This window comes from Natrix helvetica, assembly GCF_964273705.1.
Source record: "Natrix helvetica genome assembly, chromosome: 4".
NCBI lineage: Eukaryota > Metazoa > Chordata > Lepidosauria > Squamata > Natricidae > Natrix > Natrix helvetica.
The window spans coordinates 12,452,683-12,480,680 of record NC_138550.1 but is presented as its reverse complement, the minus strand read 5'-3'; the positions used below and the strand labels follow the sequence as shown (position 1 = coordinate 12,480,680).

General features: G+C 43.0%; 1 protein-coding gene across 3 annotated transcripts in view; it reads right to left on the bottom strand.

Annotated features, from left to right (window-relative positions):
• Positions 1–27,998, bottom strand: part of AMOTL1 (angiomotin like 1) — a 108,223-nt gene that overhangs the window by 60,859 nt on the left and 19,366 nt on the right. For 2 of the 3 annotated variants that reach the window (XM_081950692.1, XM_081950691.1), the window contains exons 2-3: positions 15,446–15,605; positions 10,260–10,310 (exon numbers count right to left, since the gene is read on the bottom strand). In XM_081950692.1, the coding sequence (XP_081806818.1) occupies positions 10,260–10,310; positions 15,446–15,533 (139 nt within the window). In that variant the 5' untranslated portion in view covers positions 15,534–15,605. Of the gene's footprint in view, positions 1–10,259; positions 10,311–10,632; positions 10,688–15,445; positions 15,606–27,998 lie in introns of those variants that run through there. The other variant, XM_081950694.1, reaches the window with a different exon arrangement.

Genomic DNA, 27,998 nt, shown 5'->3' with positions numbered 1-27,998 from the left:
CAGCCCCTGAGATATTGGAACACTGCTATCATGTCTCCCCTAGTCCTTCTTTCTCTTAAGCTAAACATACCCAGTTCCTGCAACCGTTCTTCATATGTTTTTGCCTCCAGTCCCCTAATCATCTTTCTTGCTCTTCTCTGCACTCTTTCTAGAGTCTCCACATCTTTTTTACATCGTGGCGACCAGAACTGGATGCAGTATTCCAAGTGTGGCCTTACCAAGGCATTATAAAGCGGCATCAACACTTCACGTGATCTCTTGGAGAGGAGAAAAGACCCCATTTCCCTTCTTCTCTTCTGTTCCACAGCTTCTCAAGATCATGTGAAATGCTAGTGCCTGGGTAATACCATAGTTGGAATGGAAACATCACCAGAGTTAGTACCCACAGTTCAACCCTGAGCTACAAATATTCTCTTCTATTCCAAAGATAAGCAGGGTTGGATGAGATTATGGCATGGGTGGAAGGTCACAAAAAACCATAATCCTGTAGGTGGCATTGACAAATTGAAGGATTTCCCCCAAATAAGACAAAATTCTTCCCTAGTTTAAGTAAGCAAACATGAATTTGAGCGTGAATGGAGGATGAATCTACATATAAAAGCCAAGTACCACTCACTCATCACGAAATCTCCAGAACCGTAAAGCTACAAACTCAAATTTTGGTACATATGTTCCTCTTGGCTTCTACGGTAGGTGCTCGCTAAGAAAGGATTTTTCGAAATGACTATCAGATCATTAGCATTTCTTATACAGTAATTAACATGCTCTGATGCTAAGGAGTTCTACTCCCCCTCCCCACCCCACCCGAAAAGAACCCTGCTCCAACTGCCAGTTGCCTCACATTCCGTTACCTCAGTTCAAACTGGCAGATGTTCCACTCAGGAGCGATCTGGGGCTCCTTACAGTACTAAATGTTGGTACCTCACCAAAATGTCTACGCCTTCCACCTATGGAACTGCTTCCGGATTCAAGGCGGCGGGAGCGATATTCCCTTATGTGTTTCAATCACCAACCACCACTGAGCCAATGGATTGAACCAGAGTGAACCAGATTTTTCCTGCATTGCCCGATCACATAGTTTCATTGTGAAGCACGAGTATACACTAGAGCAGGGGTGTCCAAACTTGGCAACTTTAAGACTTGTGGACTTCAACTCCCAGAATTCTGGGAGTTGAAGTTCACAAGTCTTAAAGTTGCCAAGTTTGGACACCCCTGCACTAGAGTCTGATATAATCTGAATAATTTAAAAAGTCAAAGGGAGTATCAATTCACTGGTTTGCAGAAGAACAAACTAATCTCGGAAAATAATTCTCAGTAAGAGGCAAGCATGCTGATTAGCTAAGGAAAGTAGAGGTAGTCCTCGACTTACGACCACAACTGAGCCCAATTTTTTGTTGCTAAGCAAGAGAGTTAAGTGAGTTTTGCCCCATTTTCCTGCCACAGTTAAGTGAATCACTGCAGTTGTTAAGCTAGTAACCCAACTGATCTGTGAATCTGGCTTCCCCATTGACTTTGCTTGTCAGAAGTTCGCAAAGGATGATCACATAACCCTGGGACACTGCAACCATCATAAATGTGAACCATTTGGCAAGATTCTGAATTTTGATGACATGACCACGGGGATGCGGCAAGGGTTGTAAGTGTGGGAAAGGGTCAAAGGTCATTTTTTTCAATGCCATGAAACTCTGAACAGCCGCTAAACGAGTGGTTGTAGGTTGAGGACTACCTGTAACATGCTTCTTAGAAAAGCTGGAATATGGACACAGGGAGAAAGAGAATAGAAGTATTTCTAACATTTTAAAAACCCATACTATTTTCAAAATGTTAAGGTCTGAACTTTAGATATTATATTACAGTAGAAAGAAAGGTGTAATCCAGGGGTGTCCAAACCTTTTGCAAGGAGGGCCAGATTTGGTGATGGGAAAATGTGTGGGGCCGATCATTCAGCCTGACATTCTTTGAACCCTTAACATTAAATGTGAATTAACTACCGTATTTTTCGGAGTATAAGACGCACCAAGATTTTGAAGAGGCAAATTAAAAAAAAAAGTTTTTGCACTCTCCCCAAAACGGCCCATTTTTCGTGAAAACGGGCCTTTTTTTTAAAGGGCATGAATAGCCCTTAAGAGGCTTCTAGAGTGCTCCTGGGGGTTGGGGGGGGGGGCAAAGTTATTTATGCCCTCCACAGTCCTCAGGAGCACTCTGAAAACCTCCTAAAGGCTATGCACAGCCATTTTGGTGAAGGGGGCAGGGTTTTGGGAGGCAAAAAATGCTGTATTCAGTGTATAAGGTGCACCCAGATTTTTAGCCTCTTTTTTGAGGGGAAAAAGATGCATCTTTATACTTCGAAAAATACAGTATTTTATGAAAGACTAAACAAATAACTCCAGTGGGGAGAAGAGGCTGTGGGCCGCTTGCAATTTGAAAAAGGGCCGCATTTGGCCCCTGGGCCGCACTTTGGACATGCCTGTGTAATCTCTTGAAGTTTGCATCTATATAGTAGGTTTAACAGCATTTATTCTGGAAGTTTTATAGTATATTAGCCTGGTGTTGCTTAGGTATTTATTTATAGGGGGGAAATGTCCGAATCAAACGTAATTTCTAATGTTGGATTTTCCCCCTTACCAGAGGGAGCCCCCTTGTGGAGTACTGGGAAGCTGTTACCATGGCAACACCACTGCGCTGCACAGTAGAACTATTTATGGCAGTACAGTAGAAGCCATTTTAAGGCACAACAGGCTGTATCGTAACAGAACACCCCCTCCGAGGTGTGTTAGAGGTGTCTTACCCCCACAGTATTTGTTTCCAGAGAGTAAGTCATCTGTGTACCAAGTTTGGTTGAAATTGCTTGAGGAGTTCCAGAGTTATGCTGGAACACAAACACACACTCACACACACACGTTTATATATATATATATATATAGAGAGAGAGAGAGAGAGAGATTTTATTACGTACTCTATACAATAACTTAGACTACTTATTGCGGTATTTGTCAACTCCAACCAATTAAAAATGTGTGGACTTCAATTCCCAGAATTCCCTAGCATGGGGAATTCTGGAAATTGAAGTCCGCACATGTTAAAGTGTGGTTGAGGTTGAGAAACGCCAGGAGAGAGTCTCAATGGGCTGAAGCAGAATCAAAGTCACACAGATAAATAAATAAATAAATTCTTTAGGGGCAGCCTGGCCTGCTTGCATCCTTGGCATTTTCTGTGATACACATCACACACATTCTTTATACTAAGTAAAAGCTTAGCCTTTTGCTAGCCAAGTTTAGAGTAGAGAAGGAAGGAAGAAAAAGTAACTTACCACCTTTTTCATCCTATGATGTGAATTCCCAAACACCGTAGCACATTTTGACAAGACGCAAATCCACACTCACAGCTTAAGAAATTACCACTCACTGCAATGCGTTTATGCTTAAGGTAACCAGACTACTGGAATCCCTACAAGCAGGACAAAACCTCAGAGTAGGCTTTTCTCTAGAGCGGTTATAAAGTTCCATCTGCAAGCAGCACTTAAAGCCATACCAAGCCTTGCTACCAACCAGAATTTGGTAGGCATTGAAAAGAGACCTTGTCCTCCCCTTCTAAAATTAATAGCCACAATGAGATCTTTGCCATGGGAATGAATGTATGTATTTATAACGTTTCCTCCAACTGGGCTCCTGCACAGCAAAGGCCTGCCGCTGGAAAAAGCCTACCCCTCCCTTAAAAGTGGGGAAAGAAAATTCCGCTGCACATCTGTTTTTTGTATTGGGAGGAAGAGTGCTCCGTCTTTCTTTCCTTTTAATAATTTGACCTGTTTTGTTTCTGACAAAAGGATGCTGTGTGAGGCACTGGCTGTTTGGATTCGTTCCAAGCCCAGATGAGGTCAGCATGGGAGAGAGAGAGAGAGAGAAAGAAGTCCAATTCTCACAGCTGGATGTCCACCAGGAATCTGAACAAACTATTTGGGTTGTCATTTCAATCAGAATCAAATACAATCAGATTCCTTGTTGCAACAATTGCATGTCGAAGACCGCAATCTTACAAATGTTTACGCCTGACATCCGAATAACTGCTATTTCATGTTCTTACAAGAATATGTGCGTATTTGTATACATCCACACCAGCATGATGGTCTCATGTTAGCTCCTTAACAATGTAAACACCGGGGGGGGGGGGGGAAGTGCCCAGCCAAACAGGATCTAAACTGCTAATTGGAGTAATCATTACTGCCACTGTCTATTTGTGCCAGTGGAGCTGGCAGCAGATTCGGACAGTGAGGAGGTTGGGGAGGAACACGGGCCAGTCCTGGAGTCTGGGGAAGGCTCTGATGAGGGCTCTGTGTCGGAGGCAGAAAGGGGGCCAGAGCCGTATGCCAGTTATCAGCTGCCTTCAGAGTCAGACATCAGTGAGGCTGATGAACAGCTGGAGCCTGTTCTCAGTGTGTGCATGTGCAGAGTTGCCAGACGAAGGAAACAGCTAAAGAACAGGGGTCGACTTGGGAGTAAGGCCACAGGTGGACGATGAATGGCCCCTCCCAGAGGAAATAAAAGAGGAGCAAACAGGGAGTGGAGTTTGCAGGAGACAATTAGTTCACTTAATTGACTCATGACTCTCCTTGCCAAGTTTTGCCAAGTTTAGCAGATATCGGCCTGGCAGCTCTCCAAGCCAGATAAGGTCTGTGACTGTAAATCCTCCCTTGAAAGACCTTGCTGTATATGAATGAGCAGAATTCACAGTAAATTAATAAAAGGGATTTTTGTCGGGACCAGGAGTTCGCCTCATGCTCTTAGGAAGCCTAGGTCAGAACACTATTAGTGGGTTACGATTGTGGCGGATGCCCTTGTACCTATCAGGTCACACAAAATGCGTTGGAATTTATGCAGCTTCTGGTGAAGAGGCCCGTTCATAAAGGTCTTGTGTAATCCTGACTGCATTCCAATCCTTCCATCAGCTCATCATGCATAATTCTAAATGATGTCCTTGGGAAGCTGGAAAGGACAATCATGTTGGAGAATTGTAAGTACCTATCTCCAACCAATAGGTGTTTAAGCATTTTGGTCAGAAGGACATTTGGTCACCACAATGTAGAAAAGATGTGGAGACTCTAGAAAGAGTGCAAAGAAGAACAACAAAGATGATTAGGGGCCTGGAGACTAAAACATATGAAGAACGGTTGCAGGAACTGGGTATGTCTAGTTAAATGAAAAGAAGGACTAGGAGAGACATAATAGCATTGTTCCAATATCTCAGGGGTTGCCACAAAGAAGAGGGAGTCAAACTATTCTCCAAGGCACCTGAGAGCAGAACAAGAAGCAATGGGTGGAAACTAATCAAGGAGAGAAGCAACTTGGAACTAAGGAGAAATTTCCTGACAGTTAGAACAATTAATCAGTGGAACAGCTTGCCTCCAGAAGTTGTGAATGCCCCAACACTGGAAGTTTTTAAGAAGATGTTGGATAGCTATTTGTCTGAAACAGTATAAGGTTTCCTGCCTAGGCAGGGGGTTGGACTAGAAGACCTCCAAGGTCCCTTCCAACTCTGCTATTGTATTGTATTGTATGTATAATTATACAATATTATTATGAGACATATATGGCCACCCTTATCTTTATAAATGCACCGTTTTGCCTATAAAATAGGAAATGAGTTCAAAATTACCTTCAGCCTTTTATAGCTTGGTGCTTCTTGGAATCTTGGAATGGTGCATGCTCACATTTGGCGAACCAGTAGGGAAAGTGAGTGAATACCACCCCTGTTTATGTCCACATGTGTATGTGAATTCCCCTCTGTGTGTCTCTACAGACTGATGCTGAAAAAGTATTTATTTTTCTAGAGGGTTGGTGCACAAGCGGCAGTTGTATGCACTCTGCCCCAACAAATGTGAAATAGTGAAGAGCATAGATTTTAGTTGCTAAAACTACTAGTAAACTCCTCTTTCCCATGCATTGATGCTATCACCTAACCCAGTGATGGCGAACCTTTTTTGGCTCGCGTGCCACAAGTGGGGGGAGCGCAGGGGGGTCGAGTGCGGGCGTGCCGCACCCATAATGCAATGCGCGACCACCCCAGTGCGCATGCGCGCAAAACACGCGACCACCCCCATTTTTACATGGTTTTTTTTCCCTCCCCAGGCTCCAGGGGCTTTATAGGAGCCTGGGGAGGGCGAAAAGAGCCTCCTCCGACCCCCCAGAGGCCCTCCGGAGGCTTCAGGGACTGTCCGGAGGCTTCCCTGAAGCCTTCGGAGCGCTTAAAACCACCCTCCGAGCAAACCGGAAGTGACTTCTGGGTTGCTTGGAGGGTCGTTTTAAGCGCTCCGAAGGCATCAAGGAGGCCTCGGACGGTCCCTGAAGCCTTCGGAACGCTTAAAACGACCCTCCAAGCAACCCGGAAGCCTCCGGGGTGGGCGGGGGAGGCTCTTTTCGCCCTCCCCAGGCTCCTATAAAGCCTCTGGAGCCTGGGGAAGGCAAAAAATAGCTTTTAAAAAGGTGAACTCAGCTGGCCAGCGCGCGCATGCGCGCTGGCCAGCTGACAGGGCAGCGCCTCGTGTGCCCTGACAAATGGCTCCGTGTGCCACTTGTGGCACGCGTGCCATAGGTTCGCCATCACGGACCTAACCCAATCATGAAACATCTGCAGGAAGAGAAGATTGCTGAAATAACACCAAGATGGCGACAAATGAGAAGAGAGGCTTCTAAAATGGGAAATAATAAGAGTGTATAATCTTTTAAATCAAAATGCAAGGGATGTGCAAAAACTCTTCGACTTACAAACACCCTAAACCCAAATAAGTAATAACTAGCACACTGACTTCTGACTAAGTTAGTAACATGGTGAAGGGTGTCTGGCTTCCCCATAGATTTGTCAGAAAGTCACAAAAAAATGATCGCATGGCCCTGGGACATTGCAGTCATTATAAATATGAGCCAATTGCCAAGAATTTTGATCGTGTGTCCGTAGGGACGCCTCAACGGTTGTCAAGTGTGAAAAATAATCATAAATCACTTTTTTTCAGTCCTATTGCACCTTTGAAAGGTCACTAAACGAATGGTTGTAAGTTGAGTACTACCTGTATTTTATAAAAGAGAAGAACGTCCTTAATAATGTGCCCCACTCCAGCACATTCTGAGCATCGCTAATGGTTCTCTGACAGAGGTGGAAAAAGCAATAGGAAAATTAGTACAGATAGTGCTTGCTGAAGTATTAGTACCGCTTTATGAAGACTTATTAAGACCACGCCTGGAATACTACATCCAACGTTGGTCCCCACATTACAAAAAAGATGTTGAGACTTTTGGAAAAAGTGCAGAGAAGAGCAACTAAGATGATTAAAGGCCTGGAGACTAAAACATGTGAAGAACGGTTTCAGGATTTGGATTTGGCTAGTCTAGGGCAGCAATGGCAAACCTTTTTTGGCTCGCGTGCCATAAGTGGGGGGAGCGCAGGGGGGTCGTGTGCAGGCATGTTGCACCCATAATGCAATGTGCAACCCCCCTGTGTGCATGCGTGCACTACAGGTGCGACCCCCCCCCCATTTTTGCATGCTTTTTTTGCCCTTCCCAGGCTCCAGAGGCTTTATAGGCTTCCCTGAAGCTTCCAAAGCAGTCAAAACAATCCCCCGACTTCCGGTTTGCTCAGAGGGTCGTTTTAAGCACTCCGAAGGCTTCCAGGACCTTCAAGAGGCTTCCCTGAAGCCTTCAGAGCGCTCAAAACGACCCTAGAGTCTAAGGGGGGGAACATGATAGCAATGTTCCAGTATTGGAGAAGCTGCCACAAAAAGGAGGGAGTCAAATTATTCTCCAAAGCACCACAGGGCAGGACAAGAAACAACGGATGGAAAACAATGAAGGAGAGAAGCAGCCTGGAATTAAGGAGAAACTTCCTAACAGTGAGGACAATTAACCAGTGGAACAGCTTGCCTCAATCAACACTGGAGGTTTTTAAAGAAAAGTCTAGACCAGGGGTGTCCAAACTTGGCAACTTTAAGACTTGTGGACTTCAACTCCCAGAATTCCCCAGCCATGGGGAATTCTGGGAGTTGAAGTCCACAAGTCTTAAAGTTGCCAAGTTTGGACACCCCTGGTCTAGAGAGTGATTTAACTGCAATGATATATCATCTCCTGCTTGAGCAGGGGACTAGACTAGAAGACTTCCAAGGTCCCTCCCAGTCCTGTTCTGATTCTGACTTACAATCATTTGTATAGTGACTATTTGAAGTTACGAACAGCACAAAAATGTGCATTTCACACTTAACGACTATTGCAACTTCTCCATGCTCATGTGACAAAAATTCAGAAGCTTGGTAATTGGCATGTATTCATGACAGTTGCACTGTCCTGGGTCATGTAATCACCTTCCCAGCTGACCTCCAACAAGCATAGTATAGCGTAGCCTTCATTGTCATTGTACATCATGTATACAACGAAATTGGTTGTACAGGCGATAGGGGAAGCCAGATTTGCTTAATGAGAACATGATTCACCAAACAACTGCATTATTTCACTTAACAACTGTGGCAAGAAGATAATAGAGACAAAACGGACTTAACTGTCTTGCTTAGCACCAAAGTTTTAGGCTCAATCGTGGTCATACATCCAGGACTTCTTGTAGCTACAAGCCACAACAATGCAGCTATTTTAAAAGTGGCTGAATGATTCAGGCTACCATGAGAGTCTGCAATAGCATCTTGTCCCAAACTCTTTTTGACTAAAATATACTCTTTGGGCAAAATAACTTACATATAAACACTCATACATAGTATACAGATCCATATGAGGCACCAAAGTTAGGAGGGTGAAAAGTACATTGAATGTGGACCCCAGGTTTTGACTGACTGAATCAAGTGCTCACCCAACGAGGATCTTTCTAGGCTAAGAATAAGGCGTCTGGAACCTTCTAGACCAGTGTTTCTCAACCTTGGCAACTTGAAGATGTCTGGACTTCAAGTCCCAGAATTCCCCAGCCAGCTGGCTGGGGAATTCTGGGAGTTGAAGTCCAGACATCTTCAAGTTGCCAAGGTTGAGAAACACTGTTCTAGACTATTGTTTCCAGCAGCTCCAAAACAAGAACGGCTGCAGGATTTGGGTTTGGCTGGTCTAAAGAAAAGAAGAATTAGGGCTGACATGATACTCCATACTCCAGTATTTGAGGGACTGCCATAAAAAGAGGGGGTCAAATTGTCCTGCACCAGAGGGCAGGACAAGAAACAATGGTTGGAAACTAATCAAAGAGAGAAGCAACCTGGAATTAAGGTGAAAGTTCCTAACAGTGAGGACAATGAACTAGTTGGACAGCATGCCTCATGGATGTTTTTAAGAAGAGCCCCTAGATAGTCACTTATCTCAAATGGTAGGTTCTCCTTCTTGAGCAGGGGGTTGGACTAGAAGACCTCAGCGGTCCCTTGGTTTTCAATAACATCTGGGTGAATTCAAGTTCCTCATTCCTTCCTAGCCAACAGGAGGCACCCTGTTGTCGTAGAAGGGATCATAACGGATCATCTTGGAGATCTAATAAACTGGGTCAAGTCTTAAAAACTACAGACCAGCTAAAATTTTAGTCGAAGCCATGACAATTGTGGGATTCAGAGAGATTGAGGACAAAACATAGGAATTCATAGCTTAATCTACATATAGGAAAGGAACTTCATGATGGCGTTTCATTGCTTAGTTTACAGATATTGAAATGACTAAAACCACACTAGCAACAGTGGTTTGTACAAAAGAAAAGATATTATGAGGCATGCCTGAACAGTATTTTAATTATTCGTTCTGTCTCGGAGGATAGAATGTTTTAGCATTGAACTCCAAAGCTCTAAATTAGCCACTTCATAGAAAAATTGGATCAAGGTCAAATTGGACAGGAAATGACTTGAGTATCAAATAGGCATTGGAGCAATTTCCTGACATATAAATCAACAGGGGGGGAAAATGCCCAGGTATTTCTAGAAGAGCGTGTTATTTTTATGTCTAGCTTTTTTTCTGAGATTTTATCTTTGCTTCTTCTTTTTTTTTTTCCTCGGGAACAAAATGGATTCTTGAGCTAAGATTTCAGGATAACGACCAACAACAACAACAACAAAAATATGAACAGAGAACCGATATATCCTCTTTATAACATAAATAATCCATTTAAAAATAAATAAATAAACCAAGGCATGTAAACATCAGAACATATCTGGAGGTGTCATCTGTTTTCAATAATCTAGCCCTGCACAATCTAAAGGTAGAGAATTTCAACGATCAAAGGGACAATTACATCATGCATTTACTTACCCAAGTGATGGACCCCAAAAACTGTTGGAATAACTTGGGGAGCTTCAGTATCTGGGGAGATAAAAGCAGAATAACAGTGTTGTAATTGAATCAGAATGGCATCTGTTTAGAACTCCCTCTTCTTCTGCTTTGCTGGCATCATCATCGTCCTGCTGTCCCAAAAATTCCATATCGCCTAATTAATTATTACTGTAATAATTACATTAAATAGAAATGAACATCAGCTAGGAAAAAAAAAACCATTGCTTTGTGCAGGAAAACACACACACACACACACACACACACACACACACACACACACGATCCTCACCCAACAAAACTTTAGGCTGGATGGAGCTATGAGACTCCACCGGAGCAGCTGACACTTCCTCACCTCCTTATTTTGGCAGGGTTTCCCTGCTCCCATCTTCTTTCTTCACCGAAGCCCCAAGCTGACCTCAGAAGAAGCATCCCTGGCTTTGGATTCCACAGCTGGATGGAACATTTCGGTCCTGAACCCACCTGAATTGACACAGCAACTCTTGCCTATCAACAGCGTTCTCTCTTGCAATCCAACTGGCCTTGTATCAGTTGCTAGGCAACCGAAGATGGCATATTCGATGAACGAAAGAGGCATTAACATCTCAATTCTTTTTTTTTTTAAATCTTACATTTAGAAGCATTGTGGTCTATCTACCTGTCCTAAATGACCTGATTTGTACTGAACCCAATCTCAATATCTATCTATCTATCTATCTATCTATCTATCTATCTATCTATCTATCTATCTATCTATCTATCTATCTATCATCTATCATCTATCTCTATCATCTATCTATCTATCTATCTATCTATCTATCTATCTATCTATCTATCTACACACACATTTAAGGCAGAATGTTCTGAACAGAGAGCAGAGAGTCACACATACTGCATGTGTCTCTTCTCCCAGAGCAGCCCGGGTGAGACTGATGCTATCCCAAACGTATTGCTCTAATTCTCATCATTTTCATCCTGCTGGCTGGAAATCGTGGGAGCTGCGCGGTCCAACACATCTGGAGAGAAACCAGGTTGGCGACCTTTGCTATGGAGGTGAGCGAAGTAAAGAAGTTTTGAATCCAATAAGAAGGGAATGTGAAATGTGTGTCCTCCCGCTGTTGTCAAGCTACACTTTCAAATCTTGACAAATTTCCATTATGATACAGACTGTTGGGAAGGAAATCGCATTTACTTTTCTCCCTGCACCCAATTTATTTTATTTTATTTTTTTGCATGTGTCATCTTTTTTTCTGGGAACTTAAACCATTCTACATTATGGGAGAAGAACACAGAACATAGAATAATAAGGTTGGAAGGGAACTTGGAAGTTTCTAGTAATTCATGCAGGAGAGAAGACCTTCCGCCAGTGATGGCTAACGTTTTCCGGACTGAGTGCCCAAAGTGCGTACTCTCGCATGAGCATGAAACCCCAAAATGCAATGAGTGTGCAGCCCCTGCGCATATGCGGGTGGGCCCCTGCATGCACCCTACCCCCCGCACATGTGTGAAAGAGACCTGAAGATGAGCTGGCCAGTGGGAGGCACATGTGCATGTACAATGGAGCTGAACTAAGGCAACGGTTTGTGTGCCCACAGAGAGGGTGCTGCGTACCACCTCTGGCATGCGTGCCATTGATTTGCAATCACGGCCCTATGCCATTCCAGACAAATGGCTGTCCGGTCCCTTCCTGAAAACCTCCAGAAATGGAGTGCCCCAAATGTCTGGAAATAAACCATTCCACGATTAATGTTTTCATAGCCAGGACATTTCTTCCTTAGTTTTAGGTTGGATCCTTCTTTAATGATCTTCCACCTATTATTATTTTTATCTTGCCCTCAGGTGCTTTGTAGAATAGATCGGCCCTCTTTTATCTGTAACAACTGAAAGACAGCGATCATATCATCCCTAAGCCTTTTCTTCTTTAGATTAGTCATACTTCCTTCCTTCAATCCTTCAACGTATGGTTGAGAGAACAGGTTTCCTTCATTTTATCTTTTTAAGAGGATTATGATAAAGACTGGGGTTGAAAAACAGGGTCACCCACCGAGTTTTAGTGTGGTCTTGAACCCTAATTATTACACCATTTGGACTCTGAAGTTCTTAACATCAATATATCCTCTAAAATAATGTTGATTCCATTCTTTCTTTTGAAACTGAGCCACATCTGAGTCATATCCATTTCTTTCTTCCTGATGCATCCCATCTTCAGAGCAGAAAGCTTTCCTGGCAGACATCCTGGCTATTTTTGACTTAACATTGGTTGATATTTTGGCATTACACAAGACCTCTATTTCAATCTCTCTCTCTATTTTTTTAAAATGGCTGTCTGTGTGTGTGTTTATGTTCCAGCATAACTCTGGAATGCCTCGAGCAATTTCAACCAAACTTGGTACACAGATGACTTACTCTCTGGAAAAAAATTCGGTGGGGATAAGACACCCCTACCACCTCTCAGGGTGTGTGTTCTGTTAAGATACAGCCTGTTGTGCCTTAAAATGGCTTGTACTGTATTGTGGTAAAATGGCTTCTACTATACAGCACAGTGGAGTTGCCATGGTAATGGCTTCACACTATTCCACAAGGGGGCTCCCTCTGGTAAGGGGGAAAATCCAACATTGGAAACTATGTTTGGTCTGGACATTTTCCCCCTATAAATAAATACCTGGGCAATGTCAGATTATCAAGTAGTGGGGAAATAAAAGTAAAAGGATGGAATGCGAGTGCTACAGAGATGACCTTGGAGAAACTATGCTGGAACAATGACACAAACGTTAAGTCCAGGAATAAAGAAAGCATTAGAAAGAAACTCAATCAAGTTCTTTCTTAGCTCCCTGGGGTATAAGAAACAGAGAAGAGAAAACACACTCAAGGCATCAAGATTCTGTTAATGCAGCCTCTATCAAAAAACGGTAGTTCTAGTATTTTTAAAAAAGTCTATTTCCTGACCCAGCCTACCTTGGAGGCTGACAGAGAAAGATCAACCATAGGGTCTATGGAGATTCCCAGTCATCCAGGTCCTTGTTGTCCCAAAGGTACTTTTTCAAAAGGCATCTTGTTTTTGCATTGAAGACATTTCGCTTCTCACCCAAGAAGCTTCTTCAGTCCTTCTACAGAACTTTTTTTTTAAAGACTTTTTAATGGAATAGAACGTCCCGAGATCAAACAATCCCCCATCCTATTGTGTTCTAGAAGAATAGGATCGCCTGCATGAGCAGGGGGCTGGACTAGAAGACCTCCAAGGTCCCTTCCAACTCTATTATGATTCTGAATTGTCAAAATGTAGCTTTTAAAACCAAACATCCAGCCAACCAACCAGCACTAACAGGGGATATGTCCGGGGGGGTGGGAATTCTCGGAGTTGACGTCCATAAGTCTTAATGTTGCCAAGTTTGGAGTCTCCTAGCATAAGGTAAAAATTCAATCCTAAATTCTGTTCGGTGTTCTTGGTCTTTTCAATAATACCCATTGTTTTTATTATCGTATTTTTGTTACGGTGTAATTTAGTTTTCCAATTTGTATGACTGCTTGACCCTATAACGATTCTGGGCAGCGTACATTCTTAAAAACCCTTGGGACTATAGAAAACAGAGGTCAGAGTGTTAGTGCATCCTCTGTCATACTTTTTGACTGCTGTGCTTGTTTTTATCTGGGCTGTTACGTTTTGTTGCTTTACGGTTGTTTTTAATAGTTTTTAATCGTATAGTGGATGTTGCCTCTGCCCAGAGATTTCTGGAGTAGAGCTATAATAAATCTAATAAGCAAACAAAAAAATTATTCTTTTAGCAAAACATATTTCTCTGTATGACCTGCACCATATCTTAACTCAAGGCTGGATGTTTTAAGAGCCAGGTTTTAAGGGCCCATTTAAGTAAGAATGAGAAAGTGCAAAGGCTGAGCTTTTCAGCCCAGGTTTCAAACCCAAATGCTGCACAATGGAGTGAGCTCCTGTTACTTGCCCCAGCTTTGGCCCACCTAACAGTTTGAAAGCATGAAAATGCGAGTAGATAAATAGGTAGCACTTTGGTGTTAAGGTAACAGCATTCTGTGTGCCTTGGCATGTAGCCATGCTACATAAGCATCTTCAGACAACGCTGGCTCCCTCAGCCAAGAAACAGAGGTGAGCATCGTCTTTTGACTCCCACACAACTGGATAGGGTAAACCTTTACCTTTAATCAGTGGTGAAATTCATTTTTTTTACTACAGGTTTGGTGGGCGTGGCTTGGGGAGCATGGGGGGGCGGGGAAGGATACTGCAAAATCTCCATTCCCACCCCACTCCAGGGGAAGGATACTACAAAATCCCCACTTCTTGGGGACGGATATTGCAAAATCTCCATTCCCACTCCACTCTGGAGCTATCCAGAGGTGGTCTTTGCCGGTTCTCTGAACTACTCAAAATTTCCACTACCCGTTCTCCAGAACCTGTCAGACCCAGCTGAATTTCACCCCTGCACCAATATCAGGACTATTTTTTTAAAAAAGGTGATTCTTCAGGAGAAGATGCAAAAATTCTTTTTCTCCTTCGCGCCTTACCTGGAGCTGAGGGTAGGAATGGGAAAAAAATGGGTGTGGAGAGGAAATATCACTGTTAGATACTTGTTCTAACTACAGTGGTTTCCACCAAGGTCCTTTGTTCCGGCGGGAACAGAAGTTTAATCCTATTAGTCAAAGGATCTGACAGCTCCCTATAAAAGGGCTGCTGTCAGACTCAACCTTCCCTGGATTGTTCTAACTTGTTGTACTTAATAAAGAGCTGTTGTAAATCGTTAAGCCTGTGTGTGCCTATCCATTATCCAATCTAACAATTCTTTTTTAAAAAGTTTTTTATTTTTTATTGTTTAAATATGAACATTCCATCTTTTCTTAAACAGTATGTCGTCTGGGTACAAATGTCTAACCATCAGAATTTACAACATCATTCACCTTGATATGAATTGTCTAATCTTAGACTTATAGCATATCGAACAGTTGAACACAGTAAACCTGTTCCTTTTTCCCCTCTTAACGTATCTTCAAATAAAAATATAATAATAACATTAAGCATAAGAATCCTCATCATCATAAGACTAACAATGGTTTACATCTCCATCTTAACCTATTTTCTATGCGTCTTTAATCTCCTCCTTTATTTCCAACTTCCAAATATCACATTCTTGAACTACACATACCTTTTAGAGCGTTGACCACATGGAGAATTGCATCGTGGGTCAGCCAGTTGAAATCGTCTAAATTCCAGCTGTCATGCACGTCCATCATTCTTGGTTAAGGTCAAGGCCCGATTGCTGCACATGTAATACTTTACTGGAGGACAAGAACAGCTAGCAACACCTTGGAAAGAAAGTTGCGTAACATAAAATTAATCCCAATGCTATCTATTTCAGAAGGTAAGGAAACAGATAATTGCTACAAAGGCTAGTCCCATTATATGAAGCAAGTAGTAGGATAGGATAGGATAGGATAGGATAGGATAGGATAGGATAGGATAGGATAGGATAGGATAGAATAGAATAGAATACCAGAGTTGGAAGGGACCTTGGATGTCTTCTAGTCCAAGCCCCTGCGTAGGTGGGAAACCCTACACCACTTCAGACAAATGGTTATCCAATCTTAAAAACTTCCAGTGTTGGAGCATTTACAACTTCTAGAAGCAGGTTGTTCCACTGGTTAATTGTTCTCACTGTCAGAAAATTTCCCCTTAGTTCTAAGTTGCTTCTCTCCTTCATTAGTTTCCACCCATTGCTTCTTGTTCTACCCTCAGGTCAGAGGTAGGTTGCTCTTGGTTTGGCCCGGATCGGGCAAACCGGTAGTAGCGGCGTCGGGAGGCTCTGCCCACCCACCTGGACACTTCTGTGCATATCACCCCTCGTCCTTCCTTTCATTAAACTAGACATACCCAGTTCCTGCAACCATTCGTCATATGTTTTAGCCTCCAGTCCCCTAAACATCTTTGTTGCTCTTCTCTGCACTCTTTCTAGAGTCTCAACATCTTTTTTACATCGTGGTGACCAGAACTGAATGCAGTATTCCAAGTGTGGCCTTACCAAGGCCTTATAAAGTGGTATTAACCCTTCACGTAATCTTGATTCTATCCCTCTGTTGATGCAGCCTAGAACTGTGTTGGCTTTTTTGGCAGCTGCTGCACACTGCTGGCTCCTATTTAAATGGTTGTCCACTAGGACTCCAAGATCCCTTTCACAGTTATTACTACTGAGCAAAGTACCACCTATACTGTACCTGTGCATTTTGTTTTTCTTGCTAAATATAGAACCTTACTTTAGTAAAACACCCATTCAAACAATGAGTTTGTTGGCACTTGCTTAATGAACATAGTGTTCGCTTAAATGTTGTAAAATGGGTCAGTCACGTGATGACCTGCTTAACAACCAACATAGCTTAAAAGCATAATTCTGGGCTCAATTACTGCCATAAGTCAAGGATTACCTGTATTACAGGGATTCAAGTTTATATTCCTCCCATAAATGCAGAGGAAGCAGTGGTCGGATAGTTCTCTAATGATTTTCAACACCTTGTCAGCATAATGCCCAAGAAAAGATGTTCTAATAATTACAAAAGACTAGAATACTAAAGTTGGAAGTAAAATAGCATCTGGAAAATGGAGGAAAAATTTGTTTTTAGTGTACAAACTGAAGCAGGAGCCAGATTAATAGTGTTATGCCAAATATACTCATAACATAACTACTGTGTTCCAAGAATACATATTGAATATCACCACATGAAGAACACTGAAACCAAATTGACTATATATCTTCAAGCAAAGGCGGGGAAGTTTTATTTAGTGAGCCAAAACAAGACCTGTTGCAGACACAGCTCCGATCGTAATCATAAACTCCCTGCAAAATTACAAATGCAATTCATCAAACCCACAAGGTACAGCCTCGGCAACGTGCCATATCATTAAATACTGAGGAATAGATTTAATGGATTGGATTTGATCCATGAGCTGCCGGAAGTCTTCTGGAGCCAAATGTATGATATCATTAAAGGTGAAGCAAGCAAATACATCCTGAAAGGCAAAAAGCACAACATGTCTATACTCACATGGTAAGCAATAGGCAAGACAGCATGTGGCCCAACTAAATGTCATCTAAATAAGCCATGTGAAGTAATTGAGGATAGGAATTGGATTGGAGAGTTATTTAAGAAAATGAAGGGAATGTTTTATGCAAAGATGGGCAAAATCAAGGAGAGAGAAAAAAACTAAGATCTACAGACCAAGGGAGCTATAAAGAAGAGATGGCACCAGAGGTGAGCTGCTATGGGTTTGCCCAGAACCCGTAGCTAACGTTATGGCCAGTTCAGAGAACCTCAAAATCCCACCCTTGGCTGGCCCCACCCACCACGCCCCACCCCTGCCAGGAGTCTCTACATAGCCCATTTTGGATGTTCAGGGCCACGCAAAGGCTTGGGGGGGGGGGGCAAACAGGCTTCCCGGACATTCTGGAAGATCAGAAACAGGCCAGTTTCCGGCCTTTGGAGGGCCTCGGGAACCTGGGGGAGGCAGTTCCATATAAACAGCTATGGAATGTGGGTGGGTGGGTGGGCCAAATGAGCCACTGTACCGGTACGGTGACCGCTGCTTCCGGCTACTACCGGTACGGCTGTACCGGGCTGTACCGCCCAGAAGCCACCACTCACCAGATCCCCTGTGAGTCAGATTGCCCCCGTAACTATGTGGGACAGACGGGGAGGAAGCTAACCATCAAATTGCAAGAACAGAAGTGAACAGTCAGATGAAAAGACTCCAACTCATTGGTAGCCTCACATTGCAATGAAAAAGGACATGTATCCAATTTGGCAGCTACTAAGATTGTTGGCCGAGCAGGTACAAAGATAGCCAGGGAAAGGATTGAAGGCCGGGAAATGTGCCCCTTGTCCATCAAGCTTATCTCATACTTAGGAACCAAGGACCCGGCAGCACAAGGAAACAATAACCAATGACTTCATATCCAGCAACAAAACACCCCAATCAACCAATAAAAAGCCACACTCAACTAGGCACCGCATAAATGCTAGAAGAGCCCAAAGCACACGGTGTGCTTTGGTTCCCTGAGAATGGGTTCCAGCATAAGTCCAAAAGCTCAGAAGACTAAACCTGTGCAGAGTACGTGCCCGGCTAGAACGCCCTGTCCCATGTGCAGTGTACCGGTTGCGACAGGATCCGGAACCCACCACTGGATCTAGTAGATTATATTAGAAGTATCTCCCAGCTCCAAGCAATGTTTGCAATGCATGATTTGTCCTCATATGATAGTCTCTGGGCTACCCTACAAGGACAAAAAAATACACATATATGTCTCTTTTGGCTTATATTAAGTTTATTGTGGTACACAGTAAAAATAACTGTGCATAGCCTCCCATAGTGCTGAGAAACATTGTTGAGAATACCTTGGACTACAATTCCAAATGAAATGAAACCACGTTTCCCATTAGAGGTACTAATATCGTTTGCTTGCTTGCTGTGGCCTAGAGGTGGAGCTCTCACCTCACAATCAGGAGGTTCTACCTAGATAGAGGCAGATGTAGGGTCTCCTGCTTGGGTAGGGGGTTGGCCTAGATGACCTGCAAGGTCCCTTCCAACTCTGTTAATCTATTAAACCTTGCTTGCTTGCTTCCTTGCTAACTTCAAAACGAACCAGGCATGCCACAGTCATCTTTCTATTTCTCAGCTACCACATAGTATGGGTGGTTGGGTGGGGGAGATCTGGAATATCAGACCAAACAATAACAATGTGCCTTGATATTGACTAGTTATTATCATCAAGGTGTCTTAGCAACCACATAGGTAGTTTTTTTTACTATAATGATCTGTCCCTAACTTGTTCTTTCAGATCTTCCAACATTTCACCCATCGCCAGTGTAATTTCAGTCCATTTATCCTGTTGCTGGTCAATGAAGCAAATACCTAAACATTCTGGACACATAATGGTGGAGAAGAGTAATTGAGGAAGACCTCAAAGTTTGGTGGGGAGAGAGAGAATCAAAGAATTAAAAAAGAAGAAGCTGACTGAAGCCAACAGCTAGATGCTTAGAAGAATTCAAAAAAAGCAATTTCTGACAAGCAATCCCAATGAAACAATGCCTATTGTGTTATGAAGAACCAGAAGCAACTACTCAACTGCACAAACCACAAATACAGAACCTTGGGGTGCAGCTTGACAATTACTGCTGTCATCACCAGTAACCAGGGGTGGGATTCAGTCGGTTCGGACCAGTTCAGGCGAACCAGATGTTAATTTTAATCTGATTTGCTGAAGCGATAGTTACAAGGACCGGCTGACCCCACCTACCCTGACCGTCCCCTCCCAGGAGTCTCTGCGCAGCCTATTCAACATGCCAGGTAAGTGCAGGGCCCACGTGGCGGTTCTGGGAGGGCGAAAAACGGGCCTACCGAAAGTATCGGAAGTCCAGAAATAAGTCTATTTCTGGCCTCCAGAGCCTGGGGGAGGCTATTTTTGCCCTCCATGAGGCTGGCGGAAAGCCTCCAAAGCCTGGGAAGGGCAAAAATCCCCCCCCCACCATGGTGCAGGAAGCCGACTAGACCAGGGGTCAGCAAACTGCGGCTCTGGAGCCGCATGTGGCTCTTTCCTCCTTCTGCTGCAGCTCCGTCACCAATCGGCACCACAATTTTGAGAGGAGCTTCTGATGGGGGGGGGAGGAAAAACACAGTGCGCCAGGAGAAGACTCTATGGCAAGGGGAGGGTTTTCCAGTTGTCTCCACAATTGATAGGGCTTTTGCTTATGACAGGTAGAGGAAAAAGTACACTGCGCTAGGAGGAGACTCTATGGTGGGGGAACTGAACTTCCGGTCAGCTCCAGAATGGAACAGGGGCCTTCCGGTTAGGACCTTTGTGGCTAAGGAAATAACCAGAATACTAATGCCACAAATGGCAAGAGACATAAGACTGCACTATTACTGGAAAGACACAGGTTGATATAATGAAAGCTTATAATAAAAAATTAAGTCAAATTTAGTTAAATTTAGAGCATTATGTATAAAATGAAGTGATTATGGATACAGTTAAATAATTGATTGATAATGATAATAATGCATATATATGTATTGGTTTGATAAGAGGAAATTTGATATAAATTGCAAATGGTGACTACGAAAGGTTTAGAAACTCTGTTATTAAATATAACCAATTTTTATTTAGAACATGTTGTAAAGATGTAATGTTACTGGATGATATTGGGAAGAGCTAATGGAATGCCATTACGTGGTTTTGCTTTAAATCTGGAATATTTTATATATAAGGATGTAAAAACAATTGTAGTGAAATGAAGGTTGAGTATGATGATAGTAATATATATAAATATACTTGATTTAAAATATATGATTTGATATGAATTGTAGGTGGTGACTGTGGAAGGAATGCACGGAAGTTTTTGTAACCAAGAGACACACTTTCTACCATTTGTAATGGAAGATGGTTTTCTGTGGGTTTTTTGTGTATGTTTTGTCTGTTTGTGTTTATTCAAAAATAAAAAAAAATATTTAAAATAAAATAAAATAAAATGGGGCAAAAGCTCACTTTAAAAATGTCTCACTTAGCAACATAAATTTGGAGCTCATTTGTGGTCATAAGTCAAGGGGTGTGGTGGCCTAGAGGTGGCGCTCTCGCCTCACAATCAGGAGGCTATGAGTTTGATCCTAGCTAGAGGCAGATATTTCTCTCTCTGGGTACAATGAGAATGCATCTGCTGAACAAAACTCCGCATTGGCGACACGAAGGGCATCCGGCCGGTAAACACTCAGTTCCGTTCAATTGCATCCACCCCGCAAAGGATTATGGGGTCATTGAAAGAAGATGATGATGAATTGTGGTTGTAAGTCAAGGACCACCTGTATAAACACTATGAAGTTCTGAGCAGTTCCCTGGATGGTAAATATGCTATTAATGAGGTGATAATATGTAGACGGGCCAATTTGCATAAGGACAGAGACTAGGCAGAGACAACAGTCATCAGAGGCAACAATTTAATCTTAAACACACACCTTTGTCAAAACAAAAGCTAATCTCATGCAATATTTCTAGCTAAGCTTGTTACCTATTCTTTAGGATGAACTGATGCCTGAAGCTGAAATCTCCCTTTCTTGCTTTCATGGACTTTAAAAAAAACACTCTATATTTTAAAATAATGATAATGATAATGATAATGATAATGATAATGATAATGATAATGATAACGATAACGATAACGATAACGATAACAATAACAATAACAATAATAATAATAATAATAATAACGTTACGACGTCCTAGGCCCCTGGGTGGGGCCCGACTAGTAATTAATGCCAAATCCGGCGAAACAACTGGCCGCTGTGTTACAATTCTGTTGATGCAATAATAATAATAATAATAATAATAACAACAATAATAATAATAATAATAATAATAATAATAATAATAATAATAATAATAATAATAATAATAATAATAATTTGAATACGCGATTATGGATGAAACATGTAACAGCGATGCCCATTGTCATCAGGGCACTTGGTACCATGTCCAAGAATTTAATAAAATACATCAAGAAATTGCAGCTTTCAGCAATAAACACCAGCGGAACTGCAAAAAAACTGTGCTACTTGGAACATCGTAGATTTTAAGAAGGTACTTGGTTGATACCTAGGACGCTGGCAGCAAACTGTACCAACTATTAGCACCAGTCAATGGTATTTGTGATGCATTTTTGAATGTTCAGTTGACTGAGTTTCATGTTTAGTGAATGAAGATAATAACAACAACAACAACAACAACAACAACAACAACAACTTGGAATTCTGCTTGCACTTAGACAGGGATTTCTCAAGTTGCAAAAAAATAATAGGATTGGATCTATCCAGCTATGAGCATTGCAGACTTACCTGCTGGTAAGAATTATTTTATTTGCAACTATCTGTGCAAAGTGTCATCTAAGCAATCATTCTTGCAGCAAGTAGCAGGACCTTGAAGAACAAGTGATTTTACATATCCAGCATCTATCCTTCTACGCCTTCATCAAGAATGCCAACACATTGCTAGTTTTCCTGCTTCTTTGCCCCTTTCCCATCTTGACCGAGTCTTTCAATATCTGGGGGAAATCCTGGCCATCATCCTCTATCACAAATGTCTTGTATAAACGTGAGCTCTTGCACTTTAAACGTTCTTGGATGACGATTTCCTAACCATCCACCTGCGTGTCCCGGAAAACGGTGGTCCAACGATCTCCGTTTGCCTTTGTCACAACTCTTGGATGTCAGGACAAACAAACAAATTGCATTTGGGCAAGCAGAAATGGGGCTCAGCTAGGGTTCAAGTCGGGCTTTGCCATGACTGTAGTCCAAAAAAAAGACAGCTCACCCAGACTGCTGCCTCCTTCCGATCTCTCCACTTACAGGGTGGCACTTGAAAGCTTAAACGTGGCACGCCTTACCCTCTTACTTCCTGATCACACAAAGAGATTTCTTAATTAAGGCAGATAATTGTGTCATCTTAGGTCAAGGGCTTGCTAATAATGGAGCTTCTATGCAAGCCCAAACCAGCAGAACAAGAATGAACAGTCAGGAATGAGCAAGTATTGATGATGGGTTGCACAGGAGATGGAGTAAACCAGCACTTTGCCAAGCCAGGGGGGCACCTCTTTGCAATAAGGTCAAGGACCATATATTGTTCCCAAGAAAGCACTTTGGAGAATTACAATTGGATGGACGTAATGATGGATACCATGTTGGTGTGTGGAGCCAGAACACACACACACACACACAAACACACACACACACACACAGAGGTTTTAACCATTCAGTCATGCCGGACTCTTGGTAACTTTATAGGCAAGGGCTCTCCATGCTACACTCTCAAGCACAACTTCTTTCAATTGTTGGATGGTCATCTTTGTATCAGCGTTGATGGTATCAAGCCAGCATGTTCTTTTCTGGGCCCTTCTTCCGCTAACCATTCCTAGCACTATTGGCTTCGTCTTTCAAGATAGTTCACAATTACCGACCTTTATCAGACTTGGAGAGTGGCCAGGACCATATCTTTCAGACGCCGCAATACTTGACAAGAATGCAGGAATGAACTAATTGTCTCCTGCAAAACACCCTGCTCCTTTCGCTCCTTTTTTATTCCCTATGGAAGGGGCAATTCAACGTCCACCTGTGGCCTTACTCCCAAGTTGGCCCTTGTTCCTTAGCTGTTCCCTTTGTCTGCGCATGCACACACTGAGAACAGGCTCCAGCTGTTGGTCTGCCTCACTGATGTCTGTCTCTGAAGGCAGCTACTAACTGTCAGACGTCTCTGGCCCTCCTCTCTGCCTCTGACACAGAGCCCTCATCAGAGCCTTCCCCAGACTCCAGGACTGGCCCATGTTTCTCCCCAACATCCTCACTGTCCGACTCTGCCACTGGCCACTGGTGGGCCACAACAATTGGATGGATGAAGGGCAAGCTACTCTAAGAAAAAGTTCTACTGTTTTTTATTTTGCTTTGCTTTGCCAGCCATGCATCAAAACAAACCAATTCCTCCAAGTGATACATTCCCTGACTTATGTATTCGTGTATGTTTATCTCCTTATCTGTTTTCTTGATGAATATCCCTGACTGTACAATAACCAGTGCATTATAACAGCTGATACCTTCTCAGCTTCCCAGTCTAGATGAGGAATTTTTTAAAAAATCACTCTGGTCCAATAAGTGTGCGGGGAAAAAAGCTTCCAAGCAACAGAACATTGAAACTTTATTCTTACCCAGGGACAAAGGTGGTATTCAGCCAGTTCGGACCAGTTTGGCCGAAGCGGTAGTGAAAATCGTGCATGACTGTCCTATTTAGGTATGTTTTTGAGGCCAGGTGTATGCGCAGAAGATGTGCGCATGAGCAAAGTGCATGCATGGAAGGCCAGGCACATACTCAGAAGGAGCATATGCACCCGGTGAACTGGTGGTAATGAAATGTGCAACCCACGGTATTAGATCGGTGTGGGAAGAAGAGACAATAGGCTCAAGAAACTTTCAACAACTTTTATTTCCTTAGCCGCTGCAATACGAACTGCCAGCAGGCTGCTGGAGTTCTCCATTTATTGATCTCCGGCAGACTAGCCAACCAATGAAAGCAATTTAAACTTCCCGCGATTTGGCGAACCAATCCATGGGGACATGCAAATCTGTGCTATGTACGTACGCACATAACACACCGCTTCCCAAGGAACTCATTATCATAAATGATGGATCTTTCTCATTAAGTAATCTACTTCAGCCACTAAGGATGTTAGATCCTGGGAGGGAAGATTATAGAAGCTGCCTTCAGCCCCTGAACACAAAGTCCATCTAAATTAAGAGCCTAGAGATAATTAATCTCTGCAAAGAAGGTAACGCTCCCAAAATCTCTACACAGCGCATGACAACAAAGGACCCCTTGATTGTAGATACCATGGCTCTGATATTTCAACATTTCCAGGCAGTTAATGAGAAACTAGTTACCATATTTTTTGGAGTATAAGACGCACTGGAGTATAAACCGCACCATGGTTTTGAACAGATAAATTAAAAAAACAAAGTGTTTGCGCTCTGCAAATCTCCCAAAAACGGCATTTTTCGCAAAAACGAATCTATTCCCCCCCCCCGCCAAAAAAGGGCATGAATAGCTTTTAGAAGGCTTGTGGGGTGCTCCTGGGGGTGGGGTGGGGCAAAAACGAGCAAAAAATGGCCTGTTTTTCATGAAAATGGGCCCATTTTCTATCAAAAAAAGAGCATGAATAGCCTTTAGGAGGCTTATAGAGTGCTCCTGGCCTGTTTTTCACTCATTTCTGCCCTCCCCAGCCCCCAGGAGCACTCTGAAAGCCTCCTAAAGGCTCTGCACAGCCATTTTGGTGAAGGGGGATGAAGAGAATGGAAGTCACAATTGTTGTACAGAAATTCTGGGTGTCATTAAGGTCTGATAGATTGTTCTAAGTCAGAAGTTTTGGTTTTTCTCTTTTAATGTTTTAGTTTGTCACAAGCACGCTGTCTGGTGTCCTATGCCGAATTTTGGACTGCAACCCTAATTAAAATTTCCTACATTTTCTTAAAAGAGAACGTGAATTTTACCTTTGTCTTTGATGTCTTTTTCTTTTCTTTTTCTCGCTTTATATTAGTTTGTTTTTAATAAATATTTAAATAAAAATTTAGCACGCACACAGACATAAAAAAGAAAGCAGCTGGGTTCCTGCAAAATTCTATCAATTTCAGCTTACTGCTGAAATGGTCTGGAAACCAAAGCACGGCAATCTTTCTCCCTTTCCTTTTAAGTGACTTTCCTGTAATTTCTTGCTTCCTGCCGAGATTTGGTTTGAATAAGTTTTTGTTGGAGAGGGCGAGGGGAAACCGGTTTGTCAATTCCTGGCAGGCATCTCACATGCAGCAACAAAGCCAGAGGTATTTGGGGTCACACTTGAAATACTCCACTAGATAAGAACCAGTGGTTTCATGCCCATAGATTTTAGAACAGGGAGAGATTGGCAGATGTCAAGCTGGTCACAGAACATGCCTGCTGACTCAGTAGAGAAATTTTGGGTAAGGGAACTTCTTTTAACTCAGAGCAGTTGGAAATACCCTATGCGAGATAACAGAATAACAGAGTTGGAAGGGATCTTGGAGGTCTTCTAGTCCAACCCCCTGCTCAGGCAGGAAATCCCATACCATTTCAGACAAATGGATGTCCAATCTCTTCTTAAAAACGTCCAGTGTTGGAGCATTTACAACTTATAGAGGCAAGTCGTTCCACAGATTAATTGTTCTCACCATGAAGAGTTAGTTCTGGGTTGCTTCTCTCCTTGATTAATTTCCATCCATTGATTCTTGTTCTGCCTTCAGGCGCTTTAGAGAAGAGGTTAATCCCTCTCAAATATTGGAACACTGGTATCATGTCACCCCAGTCCTTCTTTTAATTAAACCAGGCCCATGATGGCGAACCTATGGCACGTGTGCCATAGGGGCACACGGAGGCTTCTCTGCGGGCGTGAGAGTCGTTGCCCAGGTCAGCTCCACCGTGCACGCGTGCAGGCCTCCCGCCGGTCAGCTAATTTTTGGGTCTCTGCTGCATATGCGGGAGACATGTGAGCATGTGGGGGGGGGCGGGGGATCATGGGCTCCCCCCGGGTCCCATTTTTGGTTTCAGGGGGCTTCAGGAAGGCCTGTTGACTCCCCAATGGGTGCAGGGGGGTTGCAGCGTCCCCCCAGCCTGTCTTTGCTCCCAGGAGGCTTCAGGGAGGCACGCTAGGACCAAAATGAGGCATGGGGAGTGTTGAACGAATGCACGGGGGGAGCACAGCAGGGGCGCATGCATGCACGGCAGGGGTGGGTTCTGGCTTGTGACTGCCAGTTCGCTCAGGAACACACTGTGCGCTTGATGCGTGTTATGCACTATGCACACATGCATGGCAGTAAAAATTGCTTCTGCGCATGCCGCCGATATAACCAGTTTGGGGGTGTGGCTGGCTGAGTTACTACCTACCGAACCGGTGAGGGCAGGGGAGTGCAGGGTGGTCGAACACAAATACAAGGGGGGCGTGGCGCATTGAATTATGGGTGTGGGCATGTGTGCGCATGCTGTCACGCATGCACACTATTTCAGCACACGAGGACATAAAGGTCAGCCATCAACATTTTTTTTTAATATAGTGGCAACCAAAGCAAGATCTAGATAGGAATCCTAGCTCTGAGCCTCTTCATCAAAAACATTTTGGTCAGCAAAGCTTTTGTACACTGTGGGAATTTCCAAAAAGAGCATATTTAGAAACTCTCATTCACTTTGCAGAAACATGCAAAAATTGTTCCATGCCTTTAGAATATTCTCATGCTATAAGACATACTACATACATTCTTGGGTCTCTTGTTCAATCCCACACTCTTTCTTAGGCCTTGTTTTCAATAGTTTGAACCTCATTTTCGTCCCACTCTTTCCAATCCCCTAAACATTGCCCATTGTCAGGCGCAAGGGATCAGGAACATACATTAAGTTGCGGTTCAAAGATATATTGCTCAAAGCAATGAGAATCTAGTCAACTAAAGTTCAATACTAAATTGGCACTAGATAAGGGCCAATGGAATTCAAGAGGGGTTGGACTTCTTGGACTGTTTGCGCCAACATAACAACTCTGAGCTGATAACATGCTTAACTTCACCCCTCAGCTCTGCCAGCTGTTTTCCTACTCTCATGGATAATAAGAAACCAGACTGATTTGCCAAGGAAACCCTCACCCAAAGGACTCCCAACCTACTTGCCAGTCTATCTTACAGTCTTGGGATTTAAAGGCCACCTCTCATCTCAAGAATCAGAATGCAGAATGACAGAGTTGAAAGAGCTCTTGGAGGTCTTCTAGTCCAACCCCATCCTTCTCAGCCTTTGCATGAACCACTGTGGTTGTTTAGGTGCTTCCAGTTAATTTACTCCATGAAGGGGATACATATTTTTAAAAAATATGATGTATAAATAACAATAAATAAGTTTAGGTATAGGTAAATGTACCTGTGAACATCAACTTGGAAGAGGCTGCCTAACATGGGTTTGAAACCAGGGTCCATTCTTTCTTTTTAAAATAATTTTATTAAGTTGATCATAACCTATACATATATATAAATGACTCTCTGTGTGTGTATTTCTGTTCTAACATAACTCTGGAACGCCTCAACCAATTTCAACCAAACTTGGCACACAGATGACTTACTCTCTGGAGAAAAAT